Here is a 19,041-nt window from a genome sequence, read left to right on the forward strand (position 1 = left end):
TCTTTTACATTAATTTCGGAAAGAGCTGTTCAATTACAAAAAACAGAAAAAGACTGTTTTAAAACCATTTTTCTGTAAATTTTAAAATTTTGAAGAAAAAAGCCAAGTGTCATGCCACATGACCGCGAGCATTTTCCGCTGTTTGCTTGAATGATGGAAAGTTTGACGTTTCGTTTCACCGCATGTCTCCCCGCTTCTTGCGCGCCATTTGTGATCTTGTTGTAGAGCAGCCGGCAAAAATCAGAACGCTTCGTCTTTGTTTCCTGCTAATCTTCCACGGGATTTGTGTCCATTTTGAAGAGAAGTTAAACTTTCGTGAAATCGTACATTGGTGGTGTTGTGTCGTCTTTCCAGCAACTGACTTCAGTTCCGCTGTTTTACTAAAACTGGGTAAGTTAGTTGCAATCTTCTTACCGATCTTAAGATCGTTTGATCTGTTGACGCTTTCTACCGTAGCTCATAAAGCTGCCGATTAAGTTGATTCATCTTCTTTTAGTAAGTGATCTAAAGAAGGGGCTGAAAATGGTCTTGGTATGGCGAACGACAGGTTGTCGCTGGAAAAGAAGCTAGACAATTGGTGAAAGTATGTTTTTTTTCCTCTCCGGAGCAACAATCCACCAAGAAGAGGGTTCATTGGAAGATTCATCGAACGGAAGATTCCAGCGCATCGAGGACTGTTTTCTCAAGAATCCAAAATCAAGTTCCATGTACCACACAAAGAACAAAAGACATTGAACAATTGCGCCGTTCCCGTCCCGTTTCGGATATGATGTGTTGGAATTGAAGCGATGCCGTTCTCCGAAGCGTTTGGTGTGATATTTTCTTTCTCCTTCTATATTTTTTCTGTTTTATTCCTAAAGCCCTCGCGCGCGCTCTCTCTCTGTCTTTTGCATCAAGTTTCGCAGAAGTTAATATTTTGTATAATTAATATCCTTGTATATATCTGTATATATAGAGAATCTTTTGGTTTCGCACCACGGTTTTTTTTGTTTGTTTCCACTTACGTTTTATAAGGCAAAGCTTTTACATAAACTATATCGATAATTGTATTTCCGTTCTTCTATCCCTGGTGGATAGGGCCGTTCCCATGCTCGCATGCTCTGTATACCGGTGAACCGGTCCGGGTTCTGGTCGCTGGTTTCTGATTTTATATATGTATGTGTTCTGTCTGTATAGTTGCGTTTAAAACTTGTTGTGAACCTAATGCCTGTTTTTAAGCTCGGAGTGTTTGCACCGAATTGAACGCGCATCCCCACGCTCTTGTGTTTTCCGGGTCGGAGGAATTAGACGTCGAACCACAATATCGTTATCAAGAAACAGCTGCTCCTACACATGAGCCTGCGTGTCAAGTGTAAGCAATGTTCTTGCCAACTGCGGCATGTGAGCAAGAGAAAGACAACCAAAACTGTAAAACGCGTCCTTCCTATTCTAGTATAATGCTGCTGCTGGCGGGCAATGAAAGCATTGCACTAAGATATTTGATTAGAGATGAGTTTCGTTAACACATTACTTCCTGTACATTCAAAGGATGTACCCCCCCTATATAGGAGTTAATCCCGTGTGTGTTTCCAATACTTTGAATAATGTTCGTTCGCTTTCCGTATGCCTCTTCAATGGTGTATGTGTGTGGGTATTGTATGTAGGATGTGTAATGATGATGCTTACAGTCTCTATAGAGCTTCCTTTCCGTTTGTTACCATTTTACCAGCAATGGTTCGTAGCTCAAGATTACTACCGATCACCACGACGACAATAACGGTTCGCGAAACAGTTTTTGAGTAGCAGTTGTGCATTTCTTACATTTGAATTGGTTCTTTTTCACCCATAGCCTCCCATGCCACCACCATCTGTTTGATTTTCTCTTAACGTGTTTGAAATTGTACGATATCGTTCGATCCTGCTCCACCACTCTACCATTCAATTCGCTTCACTATCTCTACTTGTTTCTCTCTTTCAATACTTGATTCAATTTCTTTTCTTCTTTTTATAGAAATTAGCGCAATAGGTGGTACGGAATTATTTAATAGTATTACTTCTACATGTAAGCGTTGCTTTGAACGAACGAATTTTAACCGCCTAACCGTTTTCCGTAAAGGTATATCGCAAGCGGAGAGCCTAAAACTACGTTTGACGTTAAAGAAACGTCTCTGCTTAGAATAATGACCAAGCTTGGCTTAAAGAAAATCCCGAAGCTTTTCTAACAACTTTTCTAACGCATCACGCAAAACGAGTGTGAGTAGCTTGTAAAAGGCATATTAGTGTGAGGGGGGTGTGAAAAATGTAAAAGGGCGCGTAAAAAGTGTATAAGCGTGTAAACTACAATGATATATTGTTGTTGTTTGAAAACATCGGAAACATTTCCTAAAGTTATCCTATAATAGTGCGTTCAACACACGCCGTTTGAAGACGAAGCTGAAGCATTGTGGAGAGAATTGTGCGATGATTGGAATAGTTTGTTATCACAAAGAAATGCGCCCCACCGAACCTGGCTGGTGGGGGCTGGTGGGGGGTGGTGAGAGGAAACACCGTGGGAAATCATTTCCCCCCCCCCCACATGTTCATAATAGCTATTCTACATTGAACAGCTCGATTTGAGTTCGATCAATAGAAATCATCACCGGATCGGTGCACTGGCTGGCTGGAGTCCTGCACCGTGGAGGGGGGAGGTCGAGATCGGCGGTCGGTCGGTCGGTCGCACATTGAGCGTGTTGCAGGGTCCTGCTACTACTAGGTTACACTGTAAACGGCGACCTTGTTGAACTTAAATTTGAATCATCAAATCATTGCCGACAGCGGATTGAAGCGCATGATTTTCGACAGCAGAATCCAGAGGAAGGAGGTGAAGACGCACAGCACGACACCGCCCCAGCCCAGCTCCAGGCTCCAGGCGGTGACGAAGATGCGAGCGCCCAGGAATTTCGATGCGGCCCGTGCCGTCCCCTTGATGGCGACCACACCGTCGATCGTGCCGTCGAAGTCGCTATCGAGCAGGGGCCGGCCCTGTTGCCGCTTGAAGTGTATTATCATCAGCGTGAACAGGGCGAAGAGCGCTGCGGGCGAAGACAGAGAAGAATCACGTTGTGTAAAGTGAAGGAAATTAAATAAGGAAAGGATGTTTGTAGAGGATTGTGTTAAAGCTTCAAAAGAAGAACGATTTGCATGTCATAAGAGCTCATGGTTCAAGTTCTTGCGAAAGCATCATTCCAACTATTACCAGCTGAAAGGATTCGCAGTAAAGAAGCTAACTGTTTACATTTGCAATGAACTTGTAAGTTGCGTGACTTGCTTGCCCATCAAGAAGACAGCGGCGTAGCGGCTTGTATTGTAGTCCTTGAATTCTCAAAGGAATAGAACTTGTCATTTTCTATTTCCCGTACCCGTCTAGGCCACTGGTAGCCAATGGTGTGGAGCCAAGTATGCAACAAAGTTGCCGTATAGAAGGACAAACGCACACGTACACACACCGATACACTTCATAGCTGGTACCGGTGGGTCTGCTACCATTCCGTGACGGTGTGTTTCGCACCCGTTTTCCCCGGGAGGGAGAACAGCTGATGCGAAAAGGAAAACTAAACAGCAGCAATTCGCTTCATCTCATCGATTCCGTTTCGTGCTCCTTGGAGAATTGCGTGTTGATTGCCTTTCGTGCCGGCAGGGCACTGTGGGCACTGTGGCCCAAGTGGACAGGGGGATGGATGGGATAGTCTATGTATGCTTTTGACTCCCAGGCAAAAGAATACAAACTTGTAGAAGAAACTTTATAGCATTTTGTGCGGTGAATTTTTCATGCGAACCAATCCCCCGCTCCCTTAACCGGAGAACGGGCTTGAAAATTGTATCTCTTTTTAGCTTTTGATCCCTGTCGGAAAGTGAAATCCATTACAGAGCGCAACACCCCAAAGGAGGATTGGCAAAAATGGGGGAAGGGGTGGACATAGAGTGGGATACTACTTACCAGCCAGCAGGTACATTACGCCCGTCACCAGTACGGCACTGATTTGGCGCTGGCACACACCGAAAGCGCCCACCAGGGCAGCGCTACCGAGTATGATGAGGCACACGAGCGAACAGGAAATCGATAGATTCTGCATTCCTGTGTGTGTTTCATCAACCACGGGATCAGCAGTCCCGTGAATTGTGGCAGCAACGTCCGGGCAAGAGCAAAGGAAAGGAATAAAACACACACAAAGACACGGAAGAAACCAAGAACGAGGGAGAAAAATGGGTTAGTTTAAGCTATGGTAATCGTTCCAGTGATTATAGCTTTTCATTCGATTTATTATAGTTGCAGGCTTAAGTGTTAAGAAAGTGAAGCAAATACAGTAGGAAAAGAGATGAAGAATGGAACTCGTTTGCAAAAGGATACCTACACAAGCACGAAACAGCTCAAATGATACGCAAAGCAAAGCGATCAGGGTCTTTGGGGGGATGGAAAAGCTCGTTTTTTAGATTAAAAAAGCATTATTAGAATAGACTGGCAAAAGGGGATCCGGGGGTCTAAGAGTAGTTCAGCAAATCGTTCGTCTGTCAACCCGATGACGGATAGCGGTGTGCGACTGATCGATACAGTACAGCTGCAATGTATATTGGTTGCCATTGTACGAACTCTCCCTCCTTTACCCTTCTTCTTTCAGTTGTGCTCGAACCCAAAAGCTAGTAAATTATGCACTCGGTCATGCACAGAAAACGGAAGAGGGTGAGGAGGTGGTGTGTATGTGCTTTTTATTATTGCTATGCAATTGCCAGTCATGACGATATGAAGTCACCTATATAGAAGAGCCAAGCAACAAAACACACTGGAAGGAGTGGGCAAATGCAAATGTGTGTGGTGCCTTTTTGCTCTGATGTGATGTGGCTGGTGTTTCTTCCCAGTCGATCGATACGTGAGGGTTGAATTGTGCTCGTTCGGAAGGAAATACGAGTTATAGAGATGGGTGGAGGAAATGAAGACAATAGAAAAAACTATGTATGGTGAGGTGCATCTTTGTGGTCGGAAAAGCGTTGATGAAAGGGTGGAAACAGTTTACGGGGTTTTACAGGGGTTCTTATAGTTGTGGGACACTTTCTAGACTCTTTCTTATAGGAAATGAACTTCGTAATGTGGGAATTAAACTCCTACTGGAAACTCCTTTAAGATTTGTCAAATTCCTTGATTAGAATCCAATTCCTATTACAATAAGTTCATTTCAAATCAGAGTCAATAAAGTGTCCCACAGCTATGAGAACTCCTGCAAAACTCTGTGAGTAAAAATGGGGGGATTTTTGTTTGAATTGAAGGGCAAAAAGAGAATGCAAATTTGGATTGAAGCTTAAAGCATAATCGTTCGCTTGATTCTATTCTAATTGATCAAGCGTACGCTTTGTTTTTTTTTTTGCAATTGTTAAACAAGCATTATACTGAGCTGAAAACCATAAAACAAAGAACAAATAGAATTGATTTTGGAGAATTCTTCTTATTATCATCCAATTCGTGTGAGGAATTTCCTGCAGATTATTAATTTTAACTCTTCCAGTAGGTGTAGCTCTGTGGAAGAAATATTTCCAATTGAAGCAAAAATAGACTCAGCCTTCAGGACGCAATAGCAGGGTTAAAGGTTGACCGGGTGGGAAATATTTAATTTAGATTGTCTCATCCTATTAAAATGTCCAATGTCGTTGATAAAGAGGAATAATGTGAAAATAGCACCCTATCTATCCACCAGTCCGGGGCGAATGGATGGAAATAGAACAGCTGGAGAAAGCTGACGACAATGGCAGGAGAGTGTGTGCGATGTTTAAGGTTAAAGGTTAATTGAAATAGAAGAAGTACTGTGTGTCACACTGCAAGGACCGGCAACACAGCAGCTTTCCGGTGACAACGATCAAAGGTGTTTCACACACACACACAGTAGGAGGAGAAGACAGAAAAGGTAGGATTGGAGGAGAAGAGGAGCAAAGATAGACTAGTAAAGAGATGAGGCGCGTCGCGCTGTACCTACTTAAATGCGGATGTAAGGACGCCTGGGACTCACTGTGTTGCCAATCGGCCCTCGCATCCTCATCGTTGCCCTGTGCGCTCTCCATCGTGCCGGCCAGATAGTTGACGCACTGATCGACCTGCGGAAAGCCATCGTTCGACATCTCCCGGATCTCCTCCGCCGTCAGATCGATACAGAGCGTCCAGATGCCACCGTTCATTGGTACGAGAAAAACGCCGGCCCGATTATCCGTCACCACCGGGTTCGTCGCTGCACCACCGCTCTTTTGTCCAACATGCTGCTGCTGCTGCTGCTGCTGATGATGATGAGGATGTTGTTGCTTCGGTAAACCTAATGGGAAGGGTGGGCAGAGAATGGATTCACAATGCTTTTAGGGCACACGCGGGCGCTGTGGCCGTAAATACCTTTGCCCTTGAGCGGAATCTTTGCCGCCCGGCCGTCCAGGTACCAGTGCAGCTCGATGGCGGTTTCGTTGCTGATGCGATCGAGGCTGTTGCGGTCCCAGGACACGTGCTCCCAGTGATCGGTCATGATGGCGGCGCACAGCATCGCGGTCGCACTGGACGTCATGAGCAGCGTCAGGAAGAGGAACATGATCGGTGGCGGTATCGAGCAGCACGTCCCATTGCCGGACGGTGTCTGTTGATGATTCGGTGCGGCAGCTCCGGAACCGGCCGTCGCCGTCGTCGTCGTCGTGCCGCCCGGACCCGTACTGGTCGTGGCCATGATGGTGGTGGTCGTCGCCGATGGCTGCATGCTGGTGCTGTAGTGCTGATAGTAGTAGCAGCTGTCAATGCTGGGAGACTTGTCCGGCGGTGGTGGGTAGTGGTGACCGCTCGCTAGCAGATGGTAATCGTTGCCCAGCGTGTTGTTGTTCGTATCATTGGGCGGGTAGTAGTTTACGCCGCCGCCACTGCCACCGTACTGCAGCAGGGGTGCATCGTAGTCGTACTGTAGATAGCCGTGCTGATGCGATGATGGTTGTCGCCGGTGAGCGGAGGAGGACTGTTGAGTCCCACTTTCGCCACCACCACCACCACCACCACCGCCGCTTCCGCCGCCACTGCCACTGGATGTTTGGTAGCGGTAGTAGGAATTGTTACGATGTATCACGGGCCAGCTGCGTGTGGTCGACTTATTCCGGGAGTAACTGTTCGCCGACGTGATGGTGGCGGTGGTGGTGGCGGCGATGTTTGCGGTGGAAGTAATATTGGCGGCCGTCGTTGCTGTCGTCCTGTCGGTGGGTCCAAAATCCACGTTGGACCGTTGGTGATAGTGCAAAGCTGATGCTGCTGGCGCACGCAGTGATTGCAGCTCGTCGCTGCCTTCTTCCGTGTCGAGTTGGTTCGTTGCCTGTTGTTGGTGTCTGCTATTGGTGCCACGTACCACTACTGCTCGAATGCTTTCGAAAAAGGAGTTTCTACGCCGCTCGAAGCGCTCACTGCAGTCCAACTTATTATTGTCTTCCGCCTGTTGGGGGCTGATGCGTGATGGTGGTGGTGGTGGGGATTCGTCCGAAGAGTTCGGAGCTGCTGCCGCTGGTGCACGTTCTTCGGAGGTTGTTCGGTTCGGTGTATCAGAAGTGATCGGCAAATTAATGCTGCTGGTCGGTGGTGGTGTTGGTGGTGACAATTGTGGATCTTGTGGGGACGTTGCTGGGCCTGTGGTCGGTGTCCTTGGTGGTGTGGATATGATAGTGTAGGTGGTTATCGTCGATGCTTCGGGTAGGCAACGGGTCGTCACGGTGTACTTGCAGCCGCTGTCCGAGCCGTGGTTTACGAGTCATAAATCGGTATCGTGCCGCTTCATTTTGTCGCCCGGATCCAGTGCCAGCGAGGAGATTGGTCGCAATTACGTCAGAGCAAGAACCCTACAATGGAAGTAGAAAGTAAAGAATGAGGTCATACGATCTTCACGAAGCAAATAGTGAAAATGGAAGGAAGTGCTACGGCACTGTGAGGGTTTGTCCTTTTATCCGTTAAATTCACTTTTTAATTTGCAAATGCCTTTGCAATCCAATCAGACCATGTGCCACCGCACTGCTTTCTCTATGGTGCTCCAATTACATCCCTCACTCGTTAAAATAGCTTTTGTATTGGCCATCGTCTGCGGATTTCTATTAGCCGTTTTACTTGACAGTTATGGCGCTACTGACTCGCATGAGATCCCTTATCCTAAACCCAACAATCTGAGCGACGTGCATCGTTGTACGAACCCCCCCCCCCCTTTGAACCGTTCCGTCGTGTAGTGTATTGTACGTTATCATGTTCAGGCGCCAGCCGGCTTCCGAGCTGGACATTTTTACGATGCTGCTCCAATCGGAAGCATGTAGAGCGTGCCGGGTTTATGCCACCACTACCATCACCACCACCGTCACAACACAGAGCGAGTAAACTTTAAACGAACGACCCCAGAGTTTGCTGTACGAAGCTACTCCTTCCCTGCTGCATCTCCGGTTGATGGAGGCGCATGGTGCTGCTGCTGCTGGTATGATAATGGGATTGTGATACAATCACATCCTTCTCCTTCACCCTCAGCACCACCAACGTGGGGGAGTCGATTAACAGAAGCAGAGAACGATTCGTTACTCGGGGCCTCGCTTTTTAAAAGGCCCCAGCCTGTGTGTGTGGTACGCTACGGGACGGCGGCGGCTGCGAGTGGGATGGATCCATCCTAATTAACGCAGTGTTTGCAAGCGACAAAACGGCGCAAAGCATTGTTTCGGGTGCAGAAGGTAGGATATAATTCAAGCGAAAGTATGGCACGTGTCATTTCGATGGAAGTGAGAGAGAGAGAGAGAGAGAGAGAGAGAGAGAGAGAGAGAGAGAGGGAGAGGGTGAGACAGAGGGAAGATAATCAAAATCCTTGATTAGTGTTTTTAGTGCGAACTTCGGGCTCTTGGGTTCGTGAAGCACGGCTGATTGCGCTTAAACGCGCTTACCCCGGTGCACGGTAGTCGTCCTTGAGCTCTAAGGCCTTGGATGGTGGATAATTTGAAGATAAATGAGGTAACAATTTACCCACAGAGAGGAGAGGATCATTAGTTATACGATATTGAAGCTATTATTTTATCGTTTTGAGATGAACATAGTTAAATTATAATTAATTGTTTTATGTAAAATAGTACAATATTGAATTATTTCTTTTTTTCACGATCTGATCAGATGAGCTAGGTATTAAATGAATTTGATATTGTTCTTGATCTCTTATTTAATTCATGTTCCAATGTGCTCATGCCCATGAAACTGCGACGCAATATTTCCTCGAACCACACAAACAAAAAAGGGACCTGCTTTATTTATTCATTCCAGTATGAGACCTTTCCGCGGACAACCGCCACCATGCCTGGGTGGGTTTTTCGCTTTTTTTCGGGGTTGACTCCACCAATTCCGGAGATTGTTTGTCATGCAAATATGGTCGGTAATTTAAGCGAATATTAAATATATGTGTAAACTCCCATCCACCCATCATCACTGGACTGGAATGAGATCATTCCACCGAGGAATTGAAATCATGGGGGGGGAGAAATGGGACAAACCCCATCCCTCCCTTCGCTCCACCTTCGGGTCGTTGTGCAGGATATGCGCGAGCTTCATGTGACTGTTCGTGCGAATGTTTAATCGTACATAACAATGAAACGCTATTGCGCGCGTTGTAATTGCGTGTTGATACGCGACGACGTTGTGGCGTCAAATGTTGGACGAAAATTACATGTGTGCGTGCGTTAATTATCTACCATCTACCAGTTCGCTATATTGTTGTCGAACGATGCGAAAGCAATTTAGTTAGCTTTAATTGTCCAGTTTTAAAGGTTTTATTATGGAATATTTTAACAATTTCAAACAATTTTAAATGTCATTGGTTAAGGAACGTATCCGTTAAGGACACACTCCGCACACAATGGAAGTTGTGCATTACAAAAAGCAGTAGAAGTAGCTTTTCTGGCAAGCACTTTCCATTAGTAAATGCTCTTGAAATCGTTCCATTTGTTTTGTAGTATGTATTACCCCGTACCAGCCATTAGAGGACGCAAGCATAATCTTCTTGTGCTCGGATTGCCGGAGGCTTTGCTCTCTATCTCTCACTCTGACTGCCAATCAGCTCAGTACACAAACGAAATGCGTGTAGGCCACTTTAAGCCCACGCGTTTCTCGGAATGATCCTGTCCTTTCCGCTCTGTACGGTGGGGGGAGGATCAACTGTCAACCTTAAGGCTTTCTTTATACACTACACTCCGAGTAGAAGCATCTTAAGGATGAGCTTCCATAAATGGGTAAATGTCACTCTATACTGAATCCATACACCTCTCGGATACATCAACCGGGGAAAGGTGGTGGTGTAGAGCCACTGGAAAAAGGATTTTGTTTGTCAAGAGATGAGTGTGTGTGTGTGTGCACGCAAACCGCCCCCAATATAGACGCCCCCTAATCCATTAAGCGGAGTGTTTGCGCTTTTTTGTTTGCGTCCCAAACGCTTGGTTTGCCTTTCTTGTCGATAAGCCGTGACAGGCGATCGGTTCGGTGGTTTGGGGACGGGTAGGGGTTTTTCAGTAAACGTCTTAAGGCACTTTGTGTTGTTGTTTTTGAGCGAGTAACGAGTTTGATGGTTGGTTTTCCTTTTAGTCAAATGGAGATCTACTAATTGAAAGGGTAGTTAAGATGATATCATTTTTGGATGGCTTTACTGCACCTGCCGTTTAGAACAATTAATCGAACAATGGAGAAATACCCTCATTTATAGTACTCTCTCCTTCTCCTCTACACGTGTGCTACCTTCATTTCGTATTCTGAACCTCCTCCGGAAGGGAGCAAACAATTATTCAACATGTGTCAGGAAAGATGCATAATTTATTCTCAAACAGGTCAGGTAGTAGACTGAGGGGGGCCTCTGTAGTTAAGCTGTGAACTTGTTAATTTGTTGTATCTCTTCTATCCACAAACCTCTACTAAGCACACAGAAACACGTCCCTCAATCGATTGGAGTGTGTGACCCGTTTTCTGAGGGCACACTTGTGCACTACACAACAGTAAAAGGGCTATAAAAATAATGACTTATGTGTTAGAGAGCAAATAGTATAGTGGTGGTGTAGTAGTTAAACATACACACAGTAACAATCTCTCTAACGTTTACGGCACACTAATGGTAAAATGGTAAAAGTTTTCCCATAAGCTCCCCACCATAATAGCACCGAGGATAATAGATATTGTGCCAGTCTGTTTGGTGTTCTTCTATTTAACTGCTCACGGCCACCCCGACCGGATGCTGCAGCTTGAAGGCACCGGGTCACGCCTTTCCGGAAGAGGGATCCTTTCCTGTTTTTGTGTAGGCTTTCGAGTATCGAAACAGTGAGCTGCTGTGTGAGTTTGAGGACAAAGTTTTGCTCTTCATTCTCACCGTACTTTCTATCTCTCCTTTTAATTGCTTTTTGATGGCACAAGTGTAAGTGTAGTGTGTGATTGTTGAGTTCATTAAATCAATACACTTTACTGTTGTTTGACTGTTTCTCCGTGAGGTGATTCTTGAGTCTTATTTAAACTCTTTTAATTAGTTCCAACAGCCATTAAACCATTTTAAAAATAATCAAAATTTTTAAATGATTTCTTTGAATCACCTGGAACGACGTCACAAACGCTTTCTTTTTATGATGGTAGAGGTTGCGTGTTTTATGCATGTATTACCAGACAGTGGCTATGGCACAAAACATAACCCACCGCTAATACCACCCACTTATCCGTCCTCTTCCTAACCTTCTTAACCTACCACACCCGGGCGACACCCAGACACCTCCCTCCCAATGTACCATTGCCCGCCGGCCAGATGATAGACGAGTCCGTTCCGTTTTCTTAATGGTTTGGTCGTTTGCAAATCCAAATCATAACCTGTAACAATCAACGACCTACAAACGCACACACACATACACACCACCGCCGCCCGATCATTCCAAGGTTTAATGGGTTTGTCCTGCTGTGAGGGGGGAGGAAGAGGGGGGGGGGGAGGGTTCGTTTCATGCGGCCACTAACCTCTTGTTAGGGCGTTGGAACGGAATCAGCCTTAGAAACCCACGGCCACGGTTTTAGGATGAATATTGTAATGAGGTCGGCCAGAGGTAGAAAAAAGGACACTCCCGTCGTTGCTGTTAGCCGCTGCTACCTACTCCACTATCCTCTCAAAGCTATACGTTAGGCGTTTTTCATGTTCAGGCCTGGCAGAGGGCCTATATATACAAAGCGAATTCCCACACAACCACACGCGGAGTCGAAAGCGAAAGGACGACCGACCAACAAGCGGCGGCAGCAAATCGAAATGTTTTGCTTTGATTTATGCGCCTCCGTGTCCTCCGTGGCAGCAGTGTGCAGCAGCGCACGCCACAGCAGCACTACTGGCCAAACAATTTGCGTGCTCTCTCCTCGGTGTGCTGTGCTTGTTTCCAAGAACAATCCAAAAATGCTGCGCGGTCGTCGAACGCGAAGTGGAACAGAAATTAATTGTCCCAAAAATTCGCCCGTCCTTTTCAAATGGAGCACCATTTTTGAGACTTTTTTATTTTACTTTAATCTCCCCCAAATGCTTTGTATTTGTGGGCGCGCTAACAAGCTCCCAAAGTTTTATACGGTGGAACACTGCCGCATTACACGACGACCGGTGGGTGGGTGGTAAGACTGCTGCTGTGCTGGAAGCAAGCGTGCCAGGGGATGATAGTAAAAGTTTTGTTCAGTTTTTTTTTTTGTTTTTTTTTTTTGTACTTACTCAAACACACGGCACACGATACTGGCTGGTGAAATTGATGGGCGGCGGACGTGTTTTTTGTAGTAGTAGGTATGGCTGGGTTGTTTGGGAAACTTCTCGCGGTGCTGTGCTTCTCAGGTGTGTCGTATTCGATATTCAAAGTTTGTAGGATGAGTGATGTAAGTTGTATGCGGATGATTTGATATTTTTTCTTATAATTTCTTATTTTTCCTGTTTTTCACATTCACTTTTGCTGTTTAAAAAACACAATACTTCTTATTACAGGGTTTACCAGGAGTTCTTACAGCTGTGGGACACTTTATTGACTCTTTCTTACTTGAATTGAACTTATTGTAATAGGAATTGGATTCTATAGCACGCCTGTTGGACAAATCTAATAGGAAATTCCAAGGAGCCTGTCAAAATAGAATGCCATAGTGTCCAATTTCCATCATATGAAGTTTACTTCCTATAAGAAAAAAATCAAGAAATATGTCCCATAACTATGAGAACCCCTGGAAAACCCTGTAACATCATTGCTCGGTTAAGATGAGGGTGAAGTTTTGTTAAACCAGCTACGAAAAGAATAAACGCTATTTGTAATCCATTACAATTGTACCTGGTGTTAGGTTAGAATGAAAAGCAACCCTTCATTTCACAGATTTAATCACAGATCGAGTCGTGTGCTGTGCATTTTCGCCCTCGCTACTAAATGCAATATTTTAATTCCATTTGTGCAGGGGGTACAATTGTCCAATTATACACCTCCACAGGCGGTGCTTTTTCGCGCTTGCTTCTGCGTCTTTGATGCAGTGAAAAATTGGCCTCAATTGTTGGTGGTGTACGCCGCTGGTTCTTGTTTGGACGGTTCGTGTTGCTAAAAGCCGCTTTGGTGTTATTATCCTTATGCTAGGAACGTTAACTCTAGTGCAGGCGGAGAGAGAGAGAGCGGGAGGCAGAGAGGAACTCCTCGGCTCTTGATGGTGCACAAAAGCCTGATGTATATCCAGCGCTATGAAACACTGTTGGTGAGCATGCTTGCGTTTGGTGACCACCGCGGTTGATCCTGCCAGTTGAAATTATGCTTCCTCTCTACCACCACCACCACCGTGCACTTTCCGCGTGTCAATCAAATCGATTAGAATATTTTTTTTTCTGTTTAGCTAGTGCCTTTGTGCCGTTCTTTTTTCCTTTTGTTTTTTGCTGTCTGATTTTTAGACCGAAGTAGCGGGCAGCATTCCAAAATTCGGCCAAACCGTTGCGCTTATTTACATAAAAGTAAACGAAACGAATTACACGACGTTTTTGTTGTGGGGTTTGAGGTCGTCTTCCTTCGGTGCTGTCGTCGACGGGTCATTGGAATTTGGCGAAGGGAAAGAAGTGTCTCGTAAAGATGCGACATTCACACATACACCGCTGCTGTGAGATGAGGTTGAGGATAAAATACACCATATATTTACATTTATTACTCAGCAGCAGTGTAGGACTTTTGCTTGTTTCTTTTACGTCTTGTTGTCGTTGCATGTAAATACAAAAAAATGCAAATTTTAATGTATACAAAGGGATCGACAGTGCAATCCGACTAGAAATGCACAGTACACACCGAACGCAAAGGCACACACATGGGCACACACACACTTTCACTAATAGTAGAGGCGTTAGAGCTTGAGCTGGGCGACCTGATTACGTATGCATTTGATTAAGTAACACACCGAGATTTACTCTATATACACACACACAGTGCACGCAAGAAGAGCTTTGGCCGACAAACTCTGACATGCCCGCTACCACACTTATTTTTATTCTTACTTTATTGCACTTTTTACACAAAAGTTTATCCAGCACTTTGTACCGTGTCACATTATTCCCACAGGAACCATAACGTAACACACTCGTCTTTCTACTTATCCCACGAAATTCTGATTTTTATGGCCTTTTTCATAGTACTTCTATCACATCTTCCAAAGAAAAAGATGCAATACACAGCTCTTGTGGTCTCGAAATGTCCTTCTCATCGAAAATCTACTACAAGCATTAAAGGCATTAACTTGAACAAACGAGGCTTACACACAGCAATGGAGCAGATATGTAGATACTCTACTTTGTTGATACTGTGGCGTGTACTCGATTCGTCTGTGTAAAAGCACACCGATTGACCTCTGGCACGCGGCGGGGGTTAAAGTGCGCCGCCGATTCGTGTTTGGGGGTGGTGTAGAGCTTCAGTTTGGTTTTTTTTTTTATTTTGAATGATTCACTTCGATGTGATTTCGATGATGTACTCTGGTTTAGGACACTAGTTTTGCCTTTCTGTCATTGTGTGCGTGTGTGTTTGTGTGTGTGTGTATGTTCACCCCTGGAGTGTTGTCACGGCACGCGCGTACGTTGCGCTACGTGTTGGCGCTTGAACTGTGAACTTTCTTCGCCGACCATGCACCGAATGCATGGATAGCTCCGTTTTTCCTTCGGTGAGAATTACCAAACAGAGAGTGTACATGTGCGAGAGAGAGAGAGGGAGAGAGAGAGAGAGAATAAAACTGTTCGAAAGGAGCAGATGGGCAAACACACGGAGAGGAGAGAGAGTCATCAGGAGAACAATCAAAGGAAGCTAACGTTTCAAGTGGATCCTGAAGAGTTTTCCCAAGTGCAAAATACACTCACACACAAACGCGCCAATGTTTGTTATGAGAATGTATTACACTTTTCCTCTCATCTGTAGAGGAGTTTTCTAGAGGTCCTTTCGATGTTGTTCTCTCTCCCTCTGTGTACTACTATATACACAGCTCTCTATTATTTTTGTGTGCTTTTGTGTTTTGTTTTTGCGTTGAAGCTTTTCCTCCATTTCATTTTCCTTCGCACTGGTATAGTAGTGTGTACCAGACGGCAGCACACTCTGTGTAATAGACAAAGCGAAGGCGCGCTCGAAGTATCCCTTTTCTCGGCTGGTGTTGTGTTGTTGTTTGAGCGTTGGCTTGGCTGGGAAAGCTTGCGCACTTGGTGTGGAGAAAATCAATACGCGTGTGTGTGTATATTACTGGGCACCGATAGTGTACGGAAAAACCCGCGACACACGGACAAGGGTACGGACAAGTTAACCGCTCACTCGACTTTGACGTTCATTGTTAATGCAGAGTTTTGTTTGCACTATCGTTTGACACTAGAACCATCTAGCTCCGGTTGTTGTTTCTTTTTTTGAGGGATCCGGATTTAGTCAGTAGACAGAAGAAGGTTCCCGGCGTATTCTAATAACAGCGCCGGTGCGTGTGATGTAGGTAAGAGAGGAGGGTATGCGTCAATCAGGATAGGTCGTTTGCCTTGGTTTTGACGTGTCTAGCTATATTTAATATCCGTATGTTGGGTAAGAATCTGTTCATAATTTGAGTTATTTTAGGTAAAGTACAACAAGCATCAAATGTAACGTTTTATATATCCCCAAAGCTATGTGTTTCATGGCACGGTTCAGTAATGTTTTGAGGAAAGCGGCACATACACAGCGAAAATCGCACCAGACAACCAGTATGTTATATGTCGATCGAGGAAAAATGTTAAAGTGTGTAGTACATGTTGTATGAATTATTCACCACCGCACCTTAACTGCGCGGGTTGGACACGTTCGACGGCCGATGTAACAACCATCGATGGTCGATACGTGTTTATTCGCACCCACTGCCCTCCGACAATGGTCTATTTATAGCCGCGGGGATGTGCAACAGTTTACACGCATGACTTGATGCTGTTTTCGATGGAAGAAAGTGCTAAATGCCATTTTCCATTCACATGATTCCTGTGAGAATTGCCGGGTTGATTAGAGGACTTGTTGATAGACTTATTTAGGGAGTTCCTTAGAGTAATTGTGTGCTAATATAAAATGCATTGAATTAGGGGAAGAAATAATCCTCGGTATAATTTTCTTTTAATCATAGTCGATTAGGTTTGACGATGGTTTTTTATATTATTTTTTCCTAATTATATTTACAGCACCTACGATAGCGTAAAGCTTGCACTTGTGATCATCCCCTAACTCCTACACCATACAGTGATATAGTTGTAGTAATCAAGCGCCATGGCAGAAAAGTCGGAAACCCTTGTGACGAAGGAGGAGAAAGTTAACGAAGCGAAGGAACTGTTCGGTCGCGGCAGCCGAAACTATTGCATGAAACAGTACGCGGATGCGGCCGACGATCTGAGCGCTTGCTGCTCCATCTACTCCGAGCTGTACGGGCCGAACGCGGAAGAGCTGGGGTTGCCGTATCTAATGTATGCAAAATCACTGATTGCCCTCGGGAAAGATGAGAACAACCTGATCGCGGCGGCCGACGATGGCGAAGAGGTAGACGAGGACGACGAGGAGGACGAGGAGGGCGAGGAAGGTGGCGAAGAAGAAGAAGGAGCTGCGGCTGCTGCTGCTGAGGGCGGTAAGGAGGAGAAAGCGGGAGAAGAAAGTGCAGAAAAGGAAAAAGACGGTGACGGTGAGGCAATGGATACGAAGGACGAAGCTGCCTCGGTGGAGAGTAGTGCTACAGAAAAGGAGGGGGAAAAGGAAAAAGAAAAGGAGGGGGACAAGGAGAAAGAACAGGAGAAAGAAAAGGATGGTGAATCATCAACAACAGAAGATAAAGTGGAAGCTAAGGCAGAAGCTGGCGTTAGCAGCACTTCGTCGGACGCTAATGGCGAGCCACAGCCGGGTCCCTCCACCTCGAACGGTGATACGAGCGTGCAGGAGGACAACGCGGACAACTTGCAGGTCGCGTGGGAAATCCTAGAACTGGCGGTACACATCTTCCAGCAGCAGGGTGATAAGGGCTACGAAAATCTTCCCGAATGCTACACGGAACTGGCAGGCATCTCGTTCGAAAACAGTTTCTTCAAAGAAGCGATCAAAGATTACGGTAAGTAGGAGGGAAACCTTCCCTTTTGCATGCTTATATGTTTCAATTGTGTGGTGTGATGAAGCATGTAACCACATTGTTCGTCCTTCTTTCAGTGAAAGCACTGGAAATTTACCAGAAAACCAAACAACCCGATCTGCGTCTGCTGGCCGAGGTGAACTATAAGGTTGGGCTGTGCTACATGATGGAGCGCGAGTTTGAAGAGTCCATCAACTCGTTCAAGGGCGCCGTAACCGAGCTGGAAAAGGTGGTAGAGGAGGAAAAGGCGAAGGAGCAGACCGATGATATTAAGGAAACCATCCAGGATCTGGAGCAGATGAAGCAGGAGATTTTGGAAAAGATTGCCGACGTCGAAGAGGCGATGAAAACGGTATGGCAACTTCACATTCGCTTTCGAGCGGAAACCCATTGGAGTGTGTTTTATTTATGGAATTTTGCTTATACAGCCCATCGAAGACGTCAAGCGCGAGCTCTCGAAGATCATCGTTTCCGGTGAGGTGGACACGAATGGCAAGGATCTGAACAACGGTGCCGGTACATCGTCCGCCGGCGGTAGTTCCAGCAGCAACGGTTCCACTTCAAAGTTGGCGGCCAAGCCGGCGACCGACATTTCGCACCTGATCAAGCGAAAAAAGCCCGACAGCGCCAGCATGGAAGTGGAAGGATCGCCGGCCAAGAAGACGGCTTCCGAAGCGGATAATGCAGCGACACACAACACAAGTACGTAAGGACATCATCGCATACATCAACACACAGACAGAACCTGGAGCAGCAAATACCGTGTACGTTTTAAGAGTGTTAAGAGTGTGTGTGTAGTAGTGTGTGTGTGTGTGTGGAGCTCATGTTTCGTTCTCGTACTTACACACCGTACCACATTTGCGACAATCCATTGATTTTACGTTTTAAGTTCTTCATTTGTTTTTGTACTTTTGGTTCTCTTGCGACCTTGCTCTCGAAGGCGGCGCGTATCACATCAGCATCAGCAAGGCCTCTGAATGCACTCTTCTTTTTCTTTATTTTAAATTATTCGTTAACATTATTCCAAACACTGTCTCAAGAGCGGTACGCTCGTGGTAAGAATTTGAACAACCGGCATTCCTAGCATTTGTTCTTGAGCATATTGAACTGGCTTCTGTATTGTAACACGTTATTCTCGGAAATAAAAGTAAGGAAACTGTGGAATTTATTTTTTAACATTTGTACTAATTTTATTAAGCATGTTTGTGCTGTACCTCCACTATGACAAATTCATCACAATCGTGTTTAGCTACGTAATTTATTGATAAAATTTCATATTAAAATTAAATTAATTTCACAATACTATTGTTATCCTGTATGTGTGCTATACGGCGACCATTTCACTTTCTTTTCTTCACACTCGTGTTTGTGAGGTAAGGGCGACACAAGTTTAAATCATCGCCATCAGCATCAGTAGCAGTATCGAAACTAAG

At 45.4% G+C, this 19,041-nt stretch overlaps 3 protein-coding genes across 6 annotated transcripts; 1 reads left to right on the forward strand and 2 right to left on the reverse strand.

The window, feature by feature from the left end:
- The first annotated feature begins 181 nt into the window (after nucleotides 1-181).
- LOC120949277 (protein NASP homolog) lies at nucleotides 182-18,784 on the forward strand. 3 transcript variants are annotated; one of them, XM_040366482.2, is made up of 4 exons: nucleotides 182-390; nucleotides 16,680-17,590; nucleotides 17,686-17,960; nucleotides 18,037-18,784. In XM_040366482.2, the coding sequence occupies exons 2-4, from the start codon at nucleotides 16,765-16,767 to the stop codon at nucleotides 18,316-18,318; spliced, it is 1,383 nt and encodes a 460-aa protein (XP_040222416.2). In that variant the 5' UTR covers nucleotides 182-390; nucleotides 16,680-16,764; the 3' UTR covers nucleotides 18,319-18,784. The 3 variants fall into 3 exon arrangements, with proteins under 3 accessions (XP_040222416.2, XP_040222418.2, XP_040222417.2); XM_040366484.2 differs by lacking the exon at nucleotides 182-390 and adding an exon at nucleotides 15,550-15,781; XM_040366483.2 differs by lacking the exon at nucleotides 182-390 and adding an exon at nucleotides 15,810-15,973.
- LOC120949276 (uncharacterized) lies at nucleotides 457-7,754 on the reverse strand. Of its 2 annotated transcripts, none has more exons than XM_040366481.2 (4): nucleotides 6,383-7,754; nucleotides 6,012-6,308; nucleotides 3,956-4,093; nucleotides 457-3,050 (listed from the first exon to the last, which is right to left on the reverse strand). In XM_040366481.2, exons 1-4 carry the CDS (start codon nucleotides 6,732-6,734, stop codon nucleotides 2,776-2,778), a joined length of 1,062 nt encoding a protein of 353 aa, XP_040222415.2. In that variant the 5' UTR covers nucleotides 6,735-7,754; the 3' UTR covers nucleotides 457-2,775. The 2 variants fall into 2 exon arrangements, with proteins under 2 accessions (XP_040222415.2, XP_040222413.2); XM_040366479.2 differs by having other exon boundaries at nucleotides 5,979-6,308.
- Nucleotides 6,769-8,277, reverse strand: LOC120952788 (mucin-5AC-like). Its single transcript, XM_049607254.1, has 4 exons — nucleotides 8,237-8,277; nucleotides 7,834-7,848; nucleotides 6,839-7,737; nucleotides 6,769-6,782 (listed from the first exon to the last, which is right to left on the reverse strand). Exons 1-4 carry the CDS (start codon nucleotides 8,275-8,277, stop codon nucleotides 6,769-6,771), a joined length of 969 nt encoding a protein of 322 aa, XP_049463211.1.
- Nucleotides 18,785-19,041: the final 257 nt, after the last annotated feature.

This window comes from Anopheles coluzzii, chromosome 2, assembly GCF_943734685.1.
Source record: "Anopheles coluzzii chromosome 2, AcolN3, whole genome shotgun sequence".
Lineage (NCBI taxonomy): Eukaryota > Metazoa > Arthropoda > Insecta > Diptera > Culicidae > Anopheles > Anopheles coluzzii.

Coding starts and splice junctions, on each gene's coding strand:
- LOC120949276 (XM_040366479.2), bottom strand. CDS start 6,734: ATGCAGCCATCGGCGACGACCACCACCATCATGGCCACGACCAGTACG. Junction 6,309..6,382: donor GATTCCGCTCAAGGGCAAAG/GTATTTACGGCC, acceptor CCTTCCCATTAG/GTTTACCGAAGCAACAACAT. Junction 4,094..5,978: donor GTCCTTACATCCGCATTTAA/GTAGGTACAGCG, acceptor AAACACACACAG/GAATGCAGAATCTATCGATT.
- LOC120952788 (XM_049607254.1), bottom strand. CDS start 8,277: ATGTCCAGCTCGGAAGCCGGCTGGCGCCTGAACATGATAAC.
- LOC120949277 (XM_040366482.2), top strand. CDS start 16,765: ATGGCAGAAAAGTCGGAAACCCTTGTGACGAAGGAGGAGAAAGTTAAC. Junction 17,591..17,685: donor AGAAGCGATCAAAGATTACG/GTAAGTAGGAGG, acceptor TCCTTCTTTCAG/TGAAAGCACTGGAAATTTAC. Junction 17,961..18,036: donor TCGAAGAGGCGATGAAAACG/GTATGGCAACTT, acceptor TTGCTTATACAG/CCCATCGAAGACGTCAAGCG.